This window comes from Botrytis cinerea, chromosome 2 (assembly GCF_000143535.2).
Source record: "Botrytis cinerea B05.10 chromosome 2, complete sequence".
NCBI lineage: Eukaryota > Fungi > Ascomycota > Leotiomycetes > Helotiales > Sclerotiniaceae > Botrytis > Botrytis cinerea.
In genome coordinates, this window is record NC_037311.1 from 1,603,151 (window position 1) to 1,624,766 (window position 21,616).

The 21,616-nt window shown below is 42.0% G+C and overlaps 3 protein-coding genes across 5 annotated transcripts; 2 read left to right on the forward strand and 1 right to left on the reverse strand.

Annotated features, from left to right (window-relative positions):
* Window positions 1-4,030: 4,030 nt before the first annotated feature.
* Window positions 4,031-6,023, reverse strand: BCIN_02g04530 (hypothetical protein; the record flags this gene model as incomplete). 2 transcript variants are annotated; one of them, XM_024691317.1, is made up of 3 exons in its annotated part: window positions 4,031-4,518; window positions 4,578-5,566; window positions 5,619-5,949. In XM_024691317.1, 2 exons carry the CDS (start codon window positions 5,947-5,949, stop codon window positions 4,740-4,742), a joined length of 1,158 nt encoding a protein of 385 aa, XP_024547087.1. In that variant the 3' UTR covers window positions 4,031-4,518; window positions 4,578-4,739. The 2 variants fall into 2 exon arrangements, with proteins under 2 accessions (XP_024547087.1, XP_001552921.1); XM_001552871.2 differs by having other exon boundaries at window positions 4,031-5,566; window positions 5,619-6,023.
* A 131-nt stretch (window positions 6,024-6,154) lies between these two features.
* BCIN_02g04540 (hypothetical protein) lies at window positions 6,155-8,030 on the forward strand. Its single transcript, XM_001552872.2, has 2 exons — window positions 6,155-6,905; window positions 6,956-8,030. Exons 1-2 carry the CDS (start codon window positions 6,229-6,231, stop codon window positions 7,563-7,565), a joined length of 1,287 nt encoding a protein of 428 aa, XP_001552922.1. The 5' UTR covers window positions 6,155-6,228; the 3' UTR covers window positions 7,566-8,030.
* A 10,322-nt stretch (window positions 8,031-18,352) lies between these two features.
* On the forward strand, window positions 18,353-21,553 carry BCIN_02g04550 (hypothetical protein). Of its 2 annotated transcripts, none has more exons than XM_024691319.1 (4): window positions 18,353-19,434; window positions 19,562-20,554; window positions 20,608-20,721; window positions 20,796-21,553. In XM_024691319.1, exons 1-2 carry the CDS (start codon window positions 18,523-18,525, stop codon window positions 19,571-19,573), a joined length of 924 nt encoding a protein of 307 aa, XP_024547089.1. In that variant the 5' UTR covers window positions 18,353-18,522; the 3' UTR covers window positions 19,574-20,554; window positions 20,608-20,721; window positions 20,796-21,553. The 2 variants fall into 2 exon arrangements, with proteins under 2 accessions (XP_024547089.1, XP_024547088.1); XM_024691318.1 differs by having other exon boundaries at window positions 19,584-20,554.
* Window positions 21,554-21,616: the final 63 nt, after the last annotated feature.

The following is a 21,616-nucleotide window of genomic DNA, read 5'->3' on the forward strand; positions in this document are numbered from 1 at the left end:
TCCTTAGAGTATTGGGTCACAGTCTATTGTTCCAAGAGGAGAACTCTCATGGGTTGCACCGAAATCATTTTTACTTGCAGGATATTCACGGACAATCTCCTTCCCAGGTTGTTCATCGGGGCTACCACCCATTTCGCCGACTCTTTCTTGAGATCTAGTTTCCTTTGAGATAATTTAGAAGTTGGTATTAAAACTGCTGGCGAGGGAGTATATCTGCAGTTATAATCGTCTTCGGCATGTGCTGATATGGATATCTTGTCGCTGTCCATCTTTCAATTTATATATATATATATAAAGATACAATATAATATGGCCCTGATCCCGGGAGAAACTCCATAAGATGAATAACTCAGGCTCATGGGTATCGAGCGAAGAGAGGTGCAGTTTGAGCCTGGATTAGGCAATCGCGGCTCTAGAGTGAATCTCACCAGGCAAGTCTTTAATCTCAAAAAAAAAAAAAATGCCCATGAAAGGAGTGGTGTTATGTGTTTGACAGCCGGGATGAAGACGGAGTAGGAAAGGACAGAGAATGTGTGGAGATAGGATTTCAAGAGAGACAGCAGTTACTACGGTTCGAAACAGATGAATAGGGGCGAATTAGATATCAGGTAGTAAGTGTTGTATTTGGAAGATTATAGCTGTTGACAAAAGACGGGATAATATTTACTGTCAATGCTCATGTTCCTATCTCATTTCATCTTCCTCTTGTTCATCTTGTTCATCTCCTAACACCAATCTATCACCTCCATCATTCCTCTATATGTGGGTATGTCAGACTTTCAATTACCTTTTATTCATCTTTTCTCACAAGAACCCGCAAACAAAAAGTTGCAACACCCATTCCCGCACCCGGTCCTACTTCTATTTGATCCAAGTCTTCTCATTTTCGATCAACTGAGAGATTGATGGCGCAGAGTGTTTATATATTCAAACTTCAAAAGAGTCCTGCGAAAGCGGGAAAGGGTTTGTGGCATATAGAATTGATTCATCATGAGTGTTCAAGCGGTCATGTGATCAATAATACTTTCTTAAGCTATGGAGAGAATGAATGCTGATGGGGAGTTGATAGTGGTGTGGTGTTGGACTTATAGGTAGATTGCGGGATATATTTCATAATCAACTAAGTATGTTTGGAAACAAGCGAGGGTAGAAGAAGAGCTTTCTGTTTAAAAGGCCAGTGGATTGATTTTCTTTCTGTGCATATAATCATGTGAATAAATTCAATGAATCGTTTTAAGGAAGAAATATCTGCCCCTGGAGTAGTTCTAGTTCGTGATCGACTAGACGTTTGAGTCAACTATTCTTCAGACATTCTTACAAAGGGCTTCAATCCCCTTAATTTCTGTTTTTGGATTGTCGTTCTCACATGATATAAGTATCGCTGTTGTTATGGAAGATTTTCATTTGATCGATCTTCCGAAGAAAACAATCCCGGATCCTTAACCGGTGAGATTATATGAATTCCGCGCGAAATCGAATCATACCCGTTGCTTCACGACTGCGCGATTGTAGATCAACTTAAGACTGTAGATTGTGTTTTCTGCCGGTGTGGTTATTCAAGAAGTAATTTTTGGATTTTGGTGGGGGTCTTTTATTTTGGTCCGCGGGGAAGAGTTCGGAAGTTAAGAGGGATGAGGTGGATTTGTTTGTCTGCAGAGCAAGAACGCGCAAATGGGGATCTTGGGCTTTGTTTGGTTGGTTGTTGATATGGCAGGATTATGAACATCTATCCCTAATCGCAAAACAGTAAATGCTATTTATTCATTTGGAAGATTCTGCGCAGTGGTATATAGACCGGATGGGTTCTGGGAGATTAACGAACATCACATCCTTGCGCAGAACCATTGTACTAGCAGCAGGAGCTTCGCGTCCGTCCAAGTGATATCCAGGTTTTACAAACAAGTAGATTAATGTGGTGATCTGATTCTGGCTTGTCGTTTTATATGTATTAAATATGGATGTTTGATGCATATGATAGTATGAGACTGCTGTCGTTTATACACTTTTGCTTTGGGAATTGTGTTTTTTTTTCTCTTTACGTTGTTGATTTAAATGATGTCTATTTTATTTTGTTTGCTTTATGAGAGATTTTGTTTGGTGAATGGCATCTGGAATTCTACTTGCTATAATTAACGAGTTTGATTCAGATACTTGCTTCGTATTCACGACGCGGAAGTCACAAGAAACTTGAAACACATCACCGATAAGGCTAGGCTATCTTATGATGTATCATTATAAGTTGAAATGCTTGGATCCTTATATATCACACTATTGAAGGAATAGTGAGGCGAGATATGGCGCTAGGCTTGGAACGTCAGGAGGGTGGGATGTCGGATCTAGAGGTGAATTGGTATCATAAGATGAGAGGTAAATTGAAGTGGATGAGCGACTTAGTAGGGGCATACAAAGAGACCATTCACTTCGATTACGGAGAATTTAAATGGTGAGCTAAGTAGTGAACACGACGCTCAAGAAAAATGGTAGAGTGTATATCAAAATCACCGTTCAATTTTCTATACCTTTTCTTAGCCAACAATAGAAACGAAAGCAAGCACTCGGTCCGAGGTTTCGGCAGTGTGTAGCATGTATATTAATATACTTCTTCAAACTCCATACCCAGAAGATACGGTCACTTCTATAAGCCGATAAGTGCTCACTGTTATGTTGGTAGTGGTGGAACTTCTGCGACCAGAATCTTGTTGTTATAAATCACAAGAAACGATCACATGACTACAAATTTGATCTTTCACCATCATATCTCTAGATTGTCGATAATGTGACTAATAAAGCCTCTCCTCTAGAAAACCCGAAATTGAGCAAGTCGAATGATCTTCCTATCGTCAATATCCCAATGAAAACCTCATACCAATTTGATCACGGTTCGTGAATTCATGACCATTTTACAATCAGAAACAAGTGGTTATTTGTATAATCCTCGAGATCTGAAATTAAGCGAGGAGAGGTAGCAAAGCAAGGAAATTAAGAGGAAAAGCAAAGTGCAATAGAATGAAGGTATTCACAGTTTCTTGCGGACTGCAATGATTGTGGTGATAGGGTTGCTGATGCTGATGATGATTTTGCATGGGCTGAGAGCGGTACGGCGCATGCGGCGGGTGTAGGTATGATGAAGTTTGAGAAAATTTGGGTGAGATGGGGTTAGAGTGTTTGCAAATTATGCTTTTATTCTTGTGCTTTGGTAAGAATCGATGATGTGTTGTTGACATTGTTATTCTGTGGCTTATATGATTGCGATTTCATACGCATTGTCGTTGTCGTTGATACTATAGATTAGTCTTCTCAAAAAGAAAATGTAGATGTTGAAGACCAATTGCGGAGCCAGAACCACGTAAAATAAAATTGATTATGAGAATCCTGAAACGAGAAGCTTGTAACTACGATGATTATTCCTGCTGCTTCTCTATGCCAAAATTTCGATGGATGCCTGCACAAAATTTACTCTCTGCTGACACCAACAGTCTTTTTATAAAATATCATTAAGGTTCGAGTCTGCCAAAGGGTGCCCCGCTTTGATGTATCTGTCTGTCGAGAAAGGAGAGAAGACAAATGTTGGAACTAATTTTTATATAGATCTTGAAGTGACGGAACGAAAGCAACTCTTATTCATGATTCACTTCATTTTTACGTACCCTAAAATACCCCTAAATACCGTTCTCGACGCTTCTGAGAACACGAACCAAGTCAAGTAACAAGAAGAGCGATTCCCAAAATATAGATATTGCCCAGCTCCGACAAGGTATCTATTTTGGTGTGGCTTTGGTACGGAGATGACTTATATTCAGGCAATTAATGAAATTTTTTTCGCAGGTAAAATTAGCTTGAAATTGACGAGCTAATTTGGAGTGTCTTTCCTACACCGAACGCCATTTTACGCCCATGTGAGAGATTTCTGGAGTTATCAGTTGGCTTAGCCCAAAATCGCTATACAGTTCAGACTGAAAAAACGGACTCATAGATCTGTGTCCGATAGATCAAAACCGTTATCATATTTTTGAGACATTGATATCTTCATTCCACCAAATAAACTATTTTCATTCATTTCCACATCTTAAAGCCCCAAAAGTTTAGTGTTTATACCATTGTTTCTTTTTGTGATTGCAACGTGCGTTCACTTAGCTTTGGTCTAGATTGCGTTATTCACATCCCAGAAAACTCGATAAAACATGAAGCGTCAAGGATGTGTGTGAAAAACTGCAGAGTGGTTAGACTCAATTGGCTTGAATCTCCTTCTTTTCTATTTCCTCTATCGTGACCACGAAAATTGAGCCACCATATCTATATTTTGTAATAAAGTTTCAGAATTTCTTCCAGATCGATTTGTTGCTCGCAAACACTCGACAGGAAAACTAATCTTGGCATGGAATGTGTTTGCTAGGAAGTCCCACAGTGATAAGAATGAGCCTTAGCCGTCAACTTGCTAGCTTGACGTTTATGTAGCTGTTTTATACTACGCATACCCAACTCATTGAAAGAGAGCGTGGAAAACGCCCCGATTTAAAGCTATCAGCTTGATTAGCCGCGTATTGGGAATAACGGCTGCGCTGATGTTGAACACTCACGTCAATTTTCGGTGGAGTAACGAAATTACATTATAAACTCGCGCCTCGTAGAGTCTTCCAGATGCTCTTTGTAAAAATCAAACGAAAGAAAGCCGAGGCAATTATTTATAGATCTAGCTAACAGCCATGGACTATAAAGCACCGATTAATTGTCTGCTAGAGTTAAGCTTGTATGTCGTAATCCGCATTGAAGCTGGATCTCATCTTTACTGCTTCATCATGGATTTCGGGAAGTGCCTCTGCCCGCTCCAACCATTTCAAAGCCTCCTCATTTTGACCCTGAGATTTACATATCGAAGCCATGTTCAACATACTCAGGCCAAAGCCACTTTCAGCTGCGACTTGAAACCACTCTTTGGCATAGCCATAATCTCGCTCTGACGGCTTCTTGTCTGCTTGGTCACCGTTCTTGGATAATTCAATGGCACCAAGATTGTGACATGCTTCAGGCATACCCGCACCGGCCGCTTTAAGTAAATAAACCATCCTATTGTCCTCTTCCTCAGGATCCACGTGTTTAGAAAGATAAAAGAATGCTGATGGATGATCCAGATCTAACGCTGCTTTGCTGAACAACTTCTTCGCAGCTGCCCTATCAGTCTTCTCTAGAATCAAGCCAAGTACGATGAGTGCATCTGCAGCCCCTGGAAAGTTTGGTGACTTTTCTCCAGCAACAGCTTTTTGCAACCAACCTCGAGCTTCCTTTTCCCGTCCTTGACTGTATAGAATTTGACCAAGAAGTCCCATTGCTTGAACATTGCCCTCTTTCTTGGCCAAAATACCTAACCGTTCAAGAAAGGGTGTAAATCTTGCTGTGTAGAGCTTATTATTATGAAAAGCTTCTGACACAACCACTAATGTGGCTGCAGGATCTCCCATAGCTGAAGCTGAATCTAACAACACTCTTGCTAGACGTTTTTGTGCTTGTTCTCGGCATCTTCCCATGGAAATAGACAATTGAGTCACATCAGATGCCGTAATACCATGCTCTAAGAAACATCAGTAAGATTTATAAGCTGGGAAGAAAAAAGAACATCATACTATTGCAAATACCAGTCTCCCAACCTTGGTTAGGATTTCCATGCAAACTCTGGTAGTTCTTTAAGAATTCCATGGCTTTATTAGGGTCAACCGTTAAAACTCCAGCTTTATGGTCTGTTTCAAGAATGAACATTGGTGGAAGAGCATCAGAGGTATTGATTGGGACCCTCTTCCGTACAATCACTGGCTCAGTAGCATTTCTCTTTGCTAATATCTGCTTTCTTGAAGGGTTGACACTGACAGCGAATAACCTTGGAGTGGTATGCAGTGACCTTTGATTTAATAGTCCGAGACCATATTTGAAAGGTAGCATCACTCGAGGATTCGACATGTTGATACTCGTGTATGTAGTGTCAAGTATTGATCAATGAAAAGCCTGATATCAATACAAATCGCAAGTTTGACAAAGCAAGGGACAACCGTCTGCCGTGCATGCTCTCCTGTCATCCTCGATTATCAGAAAGGCGGTGAACCCGATAAAATATCAATGTCATAGCGCTTTCCGGCACTAAAGAAATCTCAAAGATTTTTTTACAGGTTTGTCCTACATCCAAGGCCCACTCACACCATTTACAATTATTTAAAGTTCAATCCATTACAGGTTTTCTGTATGTTCGCCAGAATCTTCAAAACGTCTTCGAAAGACGAGCTTCAACCGGACGATCCATTGACTCCTAGTCAGCAATTGCGCGACGAAAGTAGAAGAACTAGAAGTATGGTTACTACGCGGGGTAGAGCTCGAGAATTGGCAGATAGTCCTTCAGTAAACGGAGATGGAGATTCTATGATCATCGACGAGGGTACTCCGGTTCCAAAAAGGAGAGGACGACCTCGCAAATCGCTTCCTCTTGAAGATGATGAGGTTGCTGCCACTCCGCGACCTACGAGGAACTCGAAAAAGGTGTCGGCACAGGCAAGCGAAGAAGAAGCTACACCAATACAATCACCACAAGTAATTGAGGAGATACCCAATTCTGCAGAAGAATCGGAGGATGCGCAAATTATCGAGGCAGACGAGGAGGTAATTAAGACATCAAAAGCCAATGGAGATGTCTCGACCCTGTCGAAAATCACTACCACTGTTACAACACCAATCGCGAAGAAGCACAAGAGATTCGATAGCGCAGAACCTGAATCTGAGCCAGTGACAGAAGAAAAATCCGAAAGAGTTGAAGTTGGAGAGGAGGAGGAGAGTAGCGATGACGATGCCCCAGAGGAAGTGACAACAAATGAGGCTGCGAAATCCGCCAAAGAAAAAGAAAAAGAAGCGACAAAAGCAATTGAAGAGTACGTTCAATTTTGGTTCTGCGTGAATAACTTGCTAATGAGGATTCCAGGCAAGAAGCTGCCTCCAAGAAGAAGCGCCAGGAGAAAGCCGCAAATCTTAAACGTCAAGCAGAGATCTCTAACAAGAAGCGCAAGTTAGACGTTGCATCCGGACAAGACGAAATGTTACCTCCCGCTCAGAAATCGAAGGTCGAGATCACACCAACCACCGAAAACAGAGATATCGACATGGATGAGGAATCAAATACCCTAGAGGGAGAAGGAACGGCAGATGGACGACTGGACTCCGAGGACGACATTGAAGAAATAAACAGAACTTTCGCAATACCAGGGCAAGCTCCACTTCCAGATCTTCTGCCGGCCGAATTTCTAGAAGATGATGACATTGATAGCCCAAAACCCGGCCGTCTCCATTCGAGCCTACCCACAAGATCCGTCAAGCCAGATAAGCTACGTCGCCTTCTGGAGAAGAAACCGAAAGATAAGAGGGTTGGCTCAACTACGTTTAGAGTTGCGGAAGATCGAAATTCACGTCTACCTCCTAAAGCGTCAAATCAAGCACGCTCATTAAAGGAATCATGGTTACAAGGTCGGGCAGGAAGTAAGATCAAGCCGAATCGCAAGCCCTTCAGCCAAGGTTTTATCAAGAATAAGAAATAGGGCAGAAGCTGTGCTGGCGATTGCGGCAGTAATATCGAGGGGATTGACTTTTTGTTCGGCGTCATCTATTTTGTTCACTGTCGAGGTTTCGAGTTGAGAGGCTTTCGAGATATTTAAATGAAACACAAAAATCACGGGATCAGTGAAAAAAAGAGGGGACGAGAATCACATGGAGGAAAGATAGACAAGGGGAACATGCAGCGGAGGAGATACTACAGAGAGGCATGATGACTCCGAAGAGTTCAGGGTCTGGAGATACAATATTGGTGTTTGGCTAGGGTTGGCGCATCTGAACAATGGATTATTCAATGATTCCCAACTTTGTTGTTAGAGAAAATTAGTAGCATGCAAGTCAGGAGAAATAATTAAACTTGAATTCATGCTCTTCCACAAACCAGCAAATTTCATTATGCTTCCTGCTGCTATCTTGATATATTTTACAAATTGTGATTCTAGAACCCCGCAATTCTTCACAATACTAGAGTAATTGCTTGAGCCTCTTGATCACGCCAGTGCGAATTCATTGAATGTCTCAATTATAGAATTGGTGCAGTGATTTATTATTGTTCATAAGAGACTGGCAGCAAGTGGAGTGTAAGGAGGAGAAGGGAGGAGAAAGGGAAAAGGAAATAGAGGGAGGTAGGGAAGAGACGGAATGCATCATTTTACTCACACTGAAGCTGTATAAGTCCGTGAGTTTTCGTACATGGTGATTACATCATCAATGACAAGTCCCTATTTCTACCGAAAGTTAGTTGCTAGGGCTTCATCTGGAGATAGAGTTTCTTGGTGACGTGACTAATTGGACGAGTGGTCAATTCACGAGGAGATAAAGAGGTGCAAATTGTGTAGATATAATGGATTGATGGGGATTGATATGGAAGAGGGCCTTAGACCATGGAAAAAGGAAGAACTAAATTGTTCTTCTTTCTTGAACTAGGGCGGTTCTCGTTTTAATATTGGTTGATTAAGACAAACGTGCAAGACGAGATCATACATCTGATATACATTGGCACATGTAACAGTAGCAAATGAAGTCAAGTCTTTACTGCCATTCGCTGTATAATCTTGGATGCTTTAAGATTAGATTTATACTATCGCACTCGACGAACTCTCCTAGCTTCTTCGTTTTATAACGGCAAATAGAGAAGCTGATTCAGGCATAGCCATGTCGTACGAGTGTGACTGGAGTGTCAAAAGGAATTGATGCATATCACACTCACTGCTCAAATTGAAGTCATATTATCCAGTACAAAATACATAGTTTGTTGATCGTAGGGGAACATAGAGGGAAAGAGGGAAAGAATACAAAGAAACGCTAGCGCCTCACCCGCTAATACGTTGTCATCTGTATGATCCCATGATGTATACCTCGACGAAAAGATTAAGGTTAGGGCTGATCATACTACAACTTTATGTTTCTAGACACAGCACGCTTCCTCGAGTGGACCAAATACATGCATGTAGCTATCGAATCCATGGAGCTCCGTCGTGATTGCAACTTCTGTTTACACTTATGCTTGAATAGCTTACAAGAAAAGAAAATCATTGTTCTGGCAGGCATACGTTCACTTCGTGTTTCTGGTTCAGAAAACATTCGTTCGGCACATTAATCCGGGTGCGCGAATTTGGCACTTACCTTTTTACAGGGGCTCGCCTATCAACAGCTAAACCTTAACCGTCTTAGCATTCTTATGACACGAAATATAGCTGCCATTTGCTGGTATGGAAGAAAAAGCATCATGTCAAGTAACATTGAGGAGAGTTCTTTCAGAAAGCTGCCTTGCCAAAGCCCATCCCGTATGCATATGGGCCGATTATTCCTTTCATGGCTAGTCATCCACTGGGTTTATATCGCTTGGTGGGGTGATTTGGTACAGCAAGTCGGAGAATATTGAACCGAGGATGACATTGCTCCAATATTTTCTAGAAAAGCAAATGTTTTTGAGAGATAGAATATTCACTACGAAACCCAAAGCAGGCACCAGTATCAAATCTATTCTAGCTACACAGAAATCTATTACATTCCCAATCTTTGCAATTCACATATGTACTGTCCTCTAAGCGTGCTGTGTAATCATTCAACAATCTTCCGGTATTAAAGACTTGCTTATTAATTGAATGCAGTATCCGACAGATGCGAGCAGTTGTATGACTGGGAAGAAATCTTACAGGTCATCAAGGCGTTTCAAGAGATGACTCGCAATCTTGTGAGATGCTAACTTTGTAACTTTACCATAGCTTTATCACAACTTGACCACAAACAGTATGTTACAAAGGGGAAAAACACGTAACGGTGATGCATTAATGTTTGATCAGGCATGCATGCAAATAATGTACACCCATTCATAACGATGAGAAATCCCCACCGATTAGATACTCCATTTTTGATTAACCACGAGATTACTGAGTTGGTTTATGAAAGAAAGGTACTACTATTCATTGCAGGATTATCTATAAACACAAAAATATAAGTTCCGAAGGATTTTGAGATGATAATTGAGTTGAACGAAATGTGAATCTGCGTGAGTTTGTGTAAATCATGATGAAATTAGTAATAGAAAAGTCCTTATAATCTCACCAGAGGGAGCAATATGATACATAATATTTAGATCAGCCTAGACAAGGCGTCAGTATGAAGGGATTGGATGGGGGATCATCAGCCATGCGTCTAACTCAAACTTACCAATAGCTAATATTGTTGAGCTTTTTTTGCTTGCTTGACAACTTATGTCGTCTTTTTGGGACGAAAAGTGACAAGCCTCAAATTTTCAGTACAGATTGCTAATTCTGAGCATAAATTGCCAAATTTAAAAATAGATTGCTAGGTTTAGGTTTCTGTTGTACAATTATGCAATAACCTAATTGTTCTTTGAAATTCTATCTCTTTAGAAAATTTTACTATGTAATTGTTCAGTGATGCAATAATACGATTATAAAATTGTGTGATGTGCATTTAAACCTAACGATCTACATCTAAAAAGTCAAGTTTTGTTACTTTTCGACCCAAAAGACACCATATAACTGCTAGTAATCTAAAGATCAACTTTGCTATAGCATTAGCCAGCGAATTCATGATGATCGATCTCCGAACTTATGCTTGACATATCATCAACTATAATGATCAATGGTTAAAGGTAAATCGATACTTGAAATGACTCTCAAGAATTTACTTCCGGCATGGGGCTCGAAGGTTGACCACTGAAAGTTCCTGTGCGTTTCTGTTTAGCAACCATCAACATCGTTCTTGCAATACAAAATGAGTCTTGGCTTGGAGATTTCCTGAAACAGTAAATGAAAATACACTTTGACATTGAAGCAAACGCATCACGATAATGAAGGGATTCCTCTGGCAATTGGAACCGCTTTGGAGCCACGGCACTGAAGATATTGAAACGCGTTAATTTCTTGGAAATTACGACGATAGACAGAGGCAACTATCAAGCTTCGCCTTTCTCTATTCCCGTCTTTCAGCTGAAAATATGAGTTTTTATTTTCTCTATCAGTTGTCTTCTCTCGAGTAAAAGCTTCAAAAATTCCCTCTCATTAACTTGATCAACATCTCTTTAGAAATTTTACTTCGCTGTGTTCTTTGGGGCCGTTGAACGCTTACCAGAGAACTCAGCATCTCATCCTCATTTGCGGAACCCTAGTTTCTGCTCCATGGGATACGCCTTCAACATAAAGGTAAGAGAGAGTATATCAAACAATATGGAGGAAAAGTGACTTAGGCTAAAGAATCCTCGCAGCTGATCCCACCGAAGAAACTCGTCTTCGACATTGGGTCTAGTTAGATTTAGCCATGAAGTATAGCTATGCTAGCTTCACCAGAGGACAAAAGTTCGAGGCGCAGATAACAAGATGACTTGCCATCTTCAATCTTTCCTCTCAAACACAACTAACCCATTCTGTCCTGCATGAGAAATGAGCTCGCATCAGCTCAAAGCGAAGGCCTATATTCTTACAACTCTGTATCGAAACAAGCAGGGGATAAGCCACTTGATTGGCCTCAGCACACCCGCAAAGAGTTCAGTGTAGAAAAGAGTGAAGTAAAAGGGTCCCGAAAGAGCACCTAACAAGACAAGCTTCTTCAAAACAAGTTTCTAGCATAATGAGAAACAAATGTAGATCTCAAAGATAAACTCTTGCAGTGGATTGTATCCTGCAGCACGAAGTTCGCTACCCAAGGCTAATGTACACTCGAGCACGCTGCGAGACTCTGTTGATGGATGAATAGTCACGCAAGATCAAAGGATTATCTGTTATCACCTACCGAACTACGTATATTCAGAGTGCTTGCTGAAAATTTCTACAAATACAGTATCAAGCGTCAGTATTTTGTCACTCGACATATACGCCTTCGGCAGGAACGAAATTTGGATATAGGGTAGTCCCCTGCAACTCCAGCTTTGAAGAAGTGTGTTTATTCTTGCCAATATGAAGCGGCATTTCTGGTATGATTTGTGGAGTGATCTATCAGTTCCAAGTTCGATATCGAAGTTCAATGTTGTGGCACTATGCCGCAGCCCCAGACTTTTCTCGTTGTCTTATTCAGCAGGCTTCTTATACTTGGCATCTTGTTACTCCTCTGAGCTGAAAGAGTCATCTATTTCATTACTATTTCCATCTTGAAGAGCTACCTATCTGCTCTGCGAAGGAGGATTGTATCCAAAAAGTTTTAGCGTCAAAATTCTGATTATTACCTTGAAAATTTAAATTTTGAGAATTTAAATTTTTATCTACTCACAGAAAGCGCGTGGATAGGACCATGGATATATACATGGGGTGGCACCAATGAGTGATTGGATCATGGAGTTGCACCTGCTCGTCTGATATCTATGCGCATTCATTCCTGCATCTTGCCTCGATATATTAGATATCCTTTGCATTGGTTACACGAGATCCTTGCTTGGTCACCTGCCTACGCGCATAATTCGCGTTCTTTCTACGAGGCAACTATGCCACACGTCTCTACAGACCCTGTTGCTGACTTAGTGGTAACCTAACGCAGAACTTTCCACTTCTGAGTCTACCAATAACTTGAGAGCGATATGGAGAATCATACTTGGAGATGCAGGACTGGGAACATAGATCAGCCCTCTTCGAGGATGCTGACATCCTAGCAAGGGTAATGGATGTTGGAACACTTCGTTTTAGACCACATAGCATATTTAAAACTGCATCTAAATCTATCCTTTCTTCATCGAGCAACCCCTTCTAATTTTTCTTACGACAATAGATGAAGATGCTTGCCACTATCTCAATCACCAATTGCGATCTCAATTTAGATGTTGCTCTACTCCCCTCGATTCAAATCTCCGGTTCATCTCATCAGGTATTATTACATCTTGAAACCCCTTGAAATCTGGTGCGAGGTATCTACTCTTGATTCTTTTTTTATCACACACTCCAATCAATACCATTAAACACCATGTCTACTCTTGTTTTTGCGTCTACCATGGGAGATAATCAAAGACGGCGATACTCCTTCAATCTTAATATGCGAAGCAAAAGAGTCGAGCATTATCGTTTCATGATTAATCTCACATGAAAGCTCTACATGTGAATGTTTTGGGTGCCTATAGCGAGGTAAAATTCTCCCAAATTTGGCACCTCTTGTCACACAACAGGTTTAATGTGCCTCTAATCGACTGACTATATGGTAGCTCTGTACCCTAACTCATTAATTCGGCCACTAATAGTTCTTCATTAGTCTGCACCAACCCGTTTTTGGCTTACACGTCTGATGAAATAATGTGATAACCGAAGGTCACAGTTTTTGGCTTGGTAGATCGCAGAGCCATCCATGCTAATCATGCAGATTTGACAAAATCCGTCCAGAGCTACAGGCCAAAATGGAAATAACTAATTGGAAGAGCAAGTAGCAACAACTAGAGTGCGTCCAACCAGGTTTTTCACAATCCATTGATAGTATTTTATCAGTTGGTCACGTGTTACCAGTTAGCCTACCTCAGGTCAGAGACACGTGAAGATTTTCGGTATGCATTAGCTCTGACTGAATTTCTCTGAAGTTGCGATGTTCCATCCGGATAGGCTGAGCTTGGTAAATGAGTAAGTCCACAGTCTTGATATCGATGATAGTATTCTCTGGCCATGTCGTAGCACACATTTATTCTGAGTCAGGTAGCCCAACTTGCCCAAGAGCCAGAGAACTCAGTTACCGGACGCCTCTCTCTTTTGATTGGCTTGTTGAATAGTCTGCCAAGCTGGGCATTTTTCTGTTCCGAACATACAATCCAAAAGAATGGACCTGCAGCCACCACAACACTTGATTTCCACCCAATCGTCCATGCTACAGTTATGTGGACGCCGGTATCTAGTTTGAAATCAGCTGGAAGCCTTGAAAAAAAGAGCAAAAGAGTTTTCATCACACCTTCCGTCATATGTTTTGAGAATGGAGAGTAAGTGGTTTGCATGTATCTCCGTGGACTGACTCCTGTTCCAACAAACGAATTTTACGTCGAATTCACTGCTACTGCACCATTAAACCGCCCCTCAGTCGTTACAAAAGTGCCGGCGCAGCGTGAGGGGATCCTTTCCCTGGCGCATAACAATTATTTCTCACACAACCACCGTTCATGTATCCACAATAGATACTCTAGTCCCCAACTCCTTGATGAACATGAGTGCTTTAATTCCATTGATGACTTCTTGATTCTACATACCTATGATTTTACTGACTACCAACACCATAAATTCATCAAATCTCTTACAGTTGTACGGGCCAAAACTGTTCCCAAGCCCATTGTATATTGATGAATCTGAATGCGTCGCATCTCTCTTTTTTGTCTTGAGTTCCATCTTGTTTTTGCGTTTACTTGAATCGACCCACTGGTTTTTTTCAGTCGTCCTTGAGAGAATGCGGCACATAGCTGCAGCGTCCCTTCGGCAAGGCGTGGTTTAAAATCTCCGCGGAAGATACAGACTCACCCTTACGGTATTGGAAACGGCTTTCATTCACTGTAATTTAAATTGCTTGTGTTTAGATCGAATGTGATTAAAGACCTGTAGCAGCCACAGTATCGACATGTCAAGACTGTTGCGGCGAACCGTTCTTGCCATGGAATCGATCCGGGAAGCATTTCATCCAAAGGACCGGGTACTTGCCGATTTGAGTATGTTCGAAAACATCATGCAGCAATGACAAAGGTGGTATTAGCTGCGGCTTGTGGGAAAAGAATGCTTGCACCCCTACGTTATGTGTAGGATATTTGGTATTATGAAACTGCAACCACAGCTTACCCAAAATCCCGGGATACTTGTCCGATCGCATTTTGAGTGGTCTTGGAGCCACGCTAAGCCATAATTGATCAGTTTGTTCTCTGTGTATCCGCTCAAGCAACTAAATCTTTCCGTCGTGTCTTTATGCGTGATGGTAATCTTCGAACAAAAAAAGCAAGCAACTGACTTCATCTCCACTGTGGCCTCAATCATGCTCGATTCCGTTGAGCTGAACATGTTTTGTACCATCAAAGCTCAATTTGAATCCGCTAGAGTACTAGGAATTAAGACTGCGAGATGGGAACTTGCAGTAGACGGGCTCGGGTCCACGAGTAATGCAGAGGCTTTGGTTATCGAGAGGTGTTTGCTGACTTGGAACTCGCTGTCTTATGGCATATTAGATGTCCAAATATCATTTAAGTGGTGATAGATGCTCTTTCCAGATTATCAGCTTCACTGTTACTTCTGGTACAATAAGATAGCCCAACATTTTTATGATCAATTACACTTGCAACACCTCTGATTCACGATCATCATGGAAAACCCAACTCCAGTCAATCCAAAAGCCTCTTCATTCAACGGTGATAAATTTTCCAAGTCATTCACAGCGAAGCACAACCTCAATATTCATTCTAGGACTGTGCACAAAGAACTAGAGAGATGCTCGCTCTGCAATCACCCAGTAAAGAATCTCGTACAACATAATACGAGATATCATGCGGATATAAGCAAGGGAAGAAGACAGTGTCAATACTGCCTTAGATGGTATATGCGGATTTGCGCGCACAAATGCTCTCGGCAGAGCCATCAGAGGTCACATGTCCCCATACCTTATGCACCGACCCGCATTACTGAAGTCTTCAACGGTATGTATACAATTTAAGCTTTAGGAATATTTGTCTGTATCTTACAAGGAATAGACCACCTTCCCGGTACTCCCATCATATGCCCACAGCATTCAACGAGTAGATCAGTCTCTTTGCTCTCTTTAAACAACCCTCCTTTGACAAATCGGGGGTCATGTTTCAAACTGCCTTCTAGTCAAACGGAATCTTCATCTCATTGGGCACACATAGATCTTTTGGTGAATATGAGAGTACCATTCGACCCGACCAACGGTTCGCCTGGGCTTGTATCAACTTATCCGGATGGTATCAATGATACCATATCCATATCTCCAGATTTGGTTCTATACAACAAGGGGATCGCGTCAACCTCTTCGCCTCAAGGACAGTTTAACAGTGATTTACCAGATTACGATATCCCAATACCTAGTGTTGAATCTTGCGATGCAGATCATCCATCTGCAGAAGAACTAACAATGACTGGATGCGGATTCGACTGGATGACATGGAAGGAGCAGATGAGTTGCAATTTCAATGCAATAGAGCAGTGGCTATGACTTGATCGGAGATGGAGTTTATTTGATTGTAAAATGTATCATCAATATTGAATATGTGGATTATGGGAGGATTTCATGACCGCGTTATCGTGCATCGTTGGCAAAATCACTTGCGTCAAAATTTACATCTGGTTGATTCCACCATTGTATACGTACCAACTTGGCTTGCGACATGACTGATGCATACCAGTATCTAGTCAAGTTCATTATCTCTCCATATACACCCTAAAATTGATTATCTTTTGACTTTTCAACCTAGATGTACATCCACGCTTTCGCTTCTTACCTTACATTTCCGCTCTTAACTTCTTCCAGGGCAAGGATCAGTCACTGATATGACCGTTTAGCTTGTAAAAATCAAGCCTCAAATAATCCAAGACAGAAAAATCACCACTCCAAAACAAGGGGAAAGAGAAATCCATGTACGTCGGGGTTTAGTGAGATATGGGTGTGACACTCTTGACTGGTACACTGAAGTGCTGGCATGATTAGCTTCTCGATTGACGCGTTTCTCAACAAGCGGAGAATGTTTCTGAGAAATATATAGAAAGAAAGTTTCTATTGTATCGCATCAAATGGCTCGAGGTTCCGATATTGAGTTCGAGACAGGTGCCAAATTCAGTAATCATAGACAGCTTCGTCAGATACGTGACGAAGATGACGATAATAATTTTTGTCTTATTATTGCTATTGCATCAGAAGATATAAATGTACGAAGAAAAGACGCCAGCAACTAGACTGAGGCGAACAATGTTATAATGGATTCTTTAAAACTTTTGGAAGCACTACCTTCTAGCTTCAAGCTACACAACAGCCTCCTCAGAATCTCCCTGCCTTGTCCCCAATGTCAACCTACTATACATGAGTTTTCGAGGAGATTCAAAGACTGACAATCCAAATCCGTCCAAATTTGGTCACAGAAATACAGTTTAGCAGAAGTGCGGCTTCAAATTGACTACAGTAGCCGGAGCAAGGAGGTTGGATTAAGGTTGATATCCGCGGAGCGCGACTCACCCCGCCATCAGACCGCAGCATTAGCTCGCATAGGCCACCTCGTGGAGTTGGAAAACAGAGTGGGTTTAGTCTGATAGTTTCTGTGTGCCATAATTGATTGCCGACTACAATCTCGTGGTATCCGGAATGTTGTGTCTGTACTTGTGTCTTGGATTTCGCATCCGCTTCGCGTCCGTCTGTGGCCAAGTCGTGACTTAGTCAGTATTTTTATGGTGAGGGCACGTGCATGGCCATGCTTACGTGAATTTTGGCCACACCACGGGCTCTCAGAATAAAACATCGATCGTATACTTGACATTTCCACGTATGCAAAGTGACCAGTTCTTCTTGATATTACTTCTCTTCACCAATCTTTTCACAACCTAGTAAGCAATCCCACGCAGTATATAATCCACTCCGCTCCCCAGGCGCACTGTTTCGTGAAAGCAAATCTACATTCCAATATGTACCAGCATTGCCCCAAAATGCGACAAGAACGATCAATCACCATTCAAGCCCACTTTTCAGCTTATTTTAGCGAAATATCCTTCGATTATCCTAGGATGCACAAATCTCACGATAATATCACCAAGTCAAGCAGAAAGAGAGTAGTTTGGCCTTCAGTTGTAGCAGTCTGCGCAATTTGTGTTGTTCTCATCAGCATGTATCCAGCGGTGCATCTTGGTTCTAGTCTGGAATTTGTATAGTTAGCAAAATCGCGGAACTTGCGCCAGTGCATCGGTTTCGCCGGCAATTTCTCAAGTCGCGAACAGCTATCACGAGGTTGACTGCCGATAACGTTTAAGTTTTTGCAGATCGCTAAACAAGGTAGGTGGAAGCTGCGGGGTATGGAATGACTTCAATCTACTCTATCCTGATTGGCCTTTTGCGATATTGTTATGTCACTAGGGCTCTACAATTCTTCACCTGTAAATAGCCTGGAAGGAGGATTCATCTTCCATGTCTAGGTCATTGCTCTTCATTTATCGAATTCCCTACAATGACGAGACTTCACACCACATTAAAGTTAGAGTTGGCAGTGTCATTCTAAACTAGGATCCACTTTTATAATCGTCCATTCGTATTTACACAGGCTAAATTCCCATGGTTGACATTTTATTTGCGCTCCAACTACAGTGTTAGGATCAACGTGCTTAAGTGGTCTTGAAGAAGCAATGTAATGTCGTAGTGGGTCTCTTCACAATGCCTATGATTTGATATAAAAGCCCTTTGTTGTTGCTATCATTATGAGCTCCGCTCTAATAAAGGTTATGTTGATGGTCTCAACGCATCGTTCAAGACTTTGACACGACTCAAATCATGTTTGTTCTCCACAGGATCATTGGATTATCCACTATTCTTTTCACGGCAGTCTCTAGTCAATATCTTTCCCTAAACTCTGGTAGCCTGAATGCCAGACTCAATTCTACGAGTCAGACACTTGCATCTTTGGTCCCAAAGTCCTTGACAACATTCGATTTCTCTCCTTTCGATCTTCTTTCACAGAGAAATGCAAACGGAAATTATCATGTTGGTGATATAACACTCAGGTATCGAGCTGTTGGAACCAATTCATGGATCAGTGTCGATTCCGCTGTAGCTAGAAATGCGGTGACTTCCACTGGTGCCACTTCCGCAAATCTCGCACCAACCTTACCATCAAGAATCCCTTTGGACATCACGAGAGCTTGGTCCGTTACTGGAGCAGATGTCAATCTCAATTTTACTATAATCAACAAAAGTAATACCAGTATTGAAATTGGAGCACTCGGATTCCCTATCGAGTTCAATAGTATCTTCACAGGTAGAACAGCAGTAGCTACTCAGCAATTGTGCTCCCTTGTAGATCCAAACATTGGCCTTGATGGTGGCTATCTCCGCGTAACTCCATTGTCTGGAACGGGTCCAGCACTTGTAGTGACACCACTGGGACATACACCCCTCGAAGGATGGCGGTTTCTGGAAGAAGACACGAACACCGCACTCTACTATCAAAGCCAAACTTTTGAAGGGTTCTATTCTTGGGAGACTTATACCTTAGCATATACCCAGAATGAATGGAATGGAACGAGTCCTTGGAATCCTGGTACATCAGTAGTGCTCACGGCAGGCCAATCGATTACCAAGGGATTGAGGTTTTCTGCTTCGAGTAGTATCAGCAATATCGAAACCACTGTAGCAAACACAGGAACTCCTATTGCTATTGGCGTACCGGGATACATCATTCCCCAGGTAAGCGAAAAGTTTCTACACTTACTCTCATAACAATCTTTTTGCATGGCTTATTTAATTTGTACATTCGAAACGTCCCTAACGGAACTCCGTTCCCTATTATTACATTGCATTAATTTGTGCCCAGAAGTGTTTCTGACGCTCAACAGGATCTTACAGCTCAGTTATTTTTGCAACACAATTCACCTGTCTCTTCCATCACATCAACTCCTGCCGGAGCCTTCACATTTACTGCTACGACAGCTAATAAGTATAACCTCACTCCCAGCCCCTCTGCATTCGGAAGAGTGCGAGTGACAATTAAATATACTGATGGACTTGTACAAACGGTGAACTATGTCATCACCCTTTCAGCACCCTCAGCTGTATCTACGCTGGGCACATTTCTAACAACGAAACAATGGCTTTCAAATACCAGTGATCCCTTCGGTAGAGCACCATCTGTTATATCATATGATCGCTCAGTCAATGCTCAGGTTCTTCAAGATCCGAGAGTCTGGATCTCCGGGTTGAGTGATGAAGGAGGAGCTGGATCTTGGCTTTCTGCAACGATGAAGCAGGCAATTTCACCCAACGCAGCTGAGGTGACAAAATTGGAACAATTTGCTACCCAAACATTATGGGGGAATCTCCAAAACCCTAACTATAGCGTCAAGAAAAGCGTTTTTTACTACCAGCCTGGTGCTGTTTCTTACAATTATCTATCCTCGATAAATTGGGGCAATTGGTGGAGTTGGAACAAAGCGGACGCGTATGATACCGGAAGGACCTACGACTATGTTCATGTTACTGCTGCTTACTGGGCTCTTTATCGAGTTGCTAGGTTTTATCCTACTCTCGTCACTCGGCAGACCTGGCAATGGTACTTGAATCAAGCTTATGAGACTATCATCTATGCTACCGGTCCAAACACAGGATACGTCAATGTAGGGTTGATGGGCGAGACTGTTTGGGGATATGTTTTGCAAGATCTACAAAATGAAGGTAATTCTACTGCAGCGAATGCAGTTATAGCTGCGATGAAAACAAGAGCAAATTCGTGGAATAGTGAGGCTGTACCTTTTGGAAGTGAGATGGCTTGGGATTCTACTGGGCAGGAGGGAGTTTATTATTGGTCCAAGTAAGTAATCCGGGATTTATATACGATTCTCGCTAATTCTTTTGTACTTTTAGCTATTTCGGCTTGACAACTACGGTAACGAAAACAATTAATTCGATTTTGGGGTACATGCCCACGGTAAGCCATTGGGCCTGGAATGGCAATGCTAGAAGATATTGGGATTTCATGTAAGTCGATCACACTCAACACATTCGTGTTTCAAATCGTGTAGATAGAGCTGAAATGAGCTAACGAACGAAAGCTACGGAGGTAAATTAATGAGATACGAAAGAATGGGTCATCACTATGGCTCCGGCTTAAATGCTCTTCCCTTGCTATCACACTTTGAACAAAACCCCTCTCAGACATATTTGCTCAGAGTAGGATATGGCGGAACAAACGGACCATTATCTAACATCGACCACGATGGTTTCGCCTCAGCCGCTTTTCACACCTGGCCCGATACCATGGCCTGGGACGGCTACAGCGGGGATTACGGATGCAATTTCTTGGGTCTAGCTTTAGGCTCTGGCGTCTACGTCGTGGATGATGCTGCATTGGGTCTTGTTGCTTTTGGTGGGATAGTCTCGGGCTCGAGCTCTTCATGGACTGTAGAGCCGAGAGATGCGGTGAGGAGGAAAGTATTCATCGCACAGCTGGGATTTAAGTTTACGGTTGATGCCGCGGCTATCGAAAGCGTGACACACAAGAACGGAGCGGTGCAGATTACTATTGTGCCGAGTGTTAAGACGGTGAGTGAGATGGCAATTGCAAGTTCGACGATTTTGAGAATCACGAAGACAGCGCAGGTGGGGAAGGTGGGGAGTGCGGTTGTGGCTGGTTTGAGTGCTTTGAAGGGTGGATGGGCTGTGGATCTTAAGGGTGGGAGTGTGGTTGTTTCAGTTACTTTTGCGTAATGTTTCTATAAGACTAGAATACATGAAATACTATTGGTATCACCTCGGTGGTCATTATGATGTCTTCATAATAGATATAGTGTAATACATCGTATTGTGTCTATCTGTTCTAGGTTTTGAGGTGCGAGAGCTATATGCAATACGCTTGTGCGTTAGTGAGTTAGTA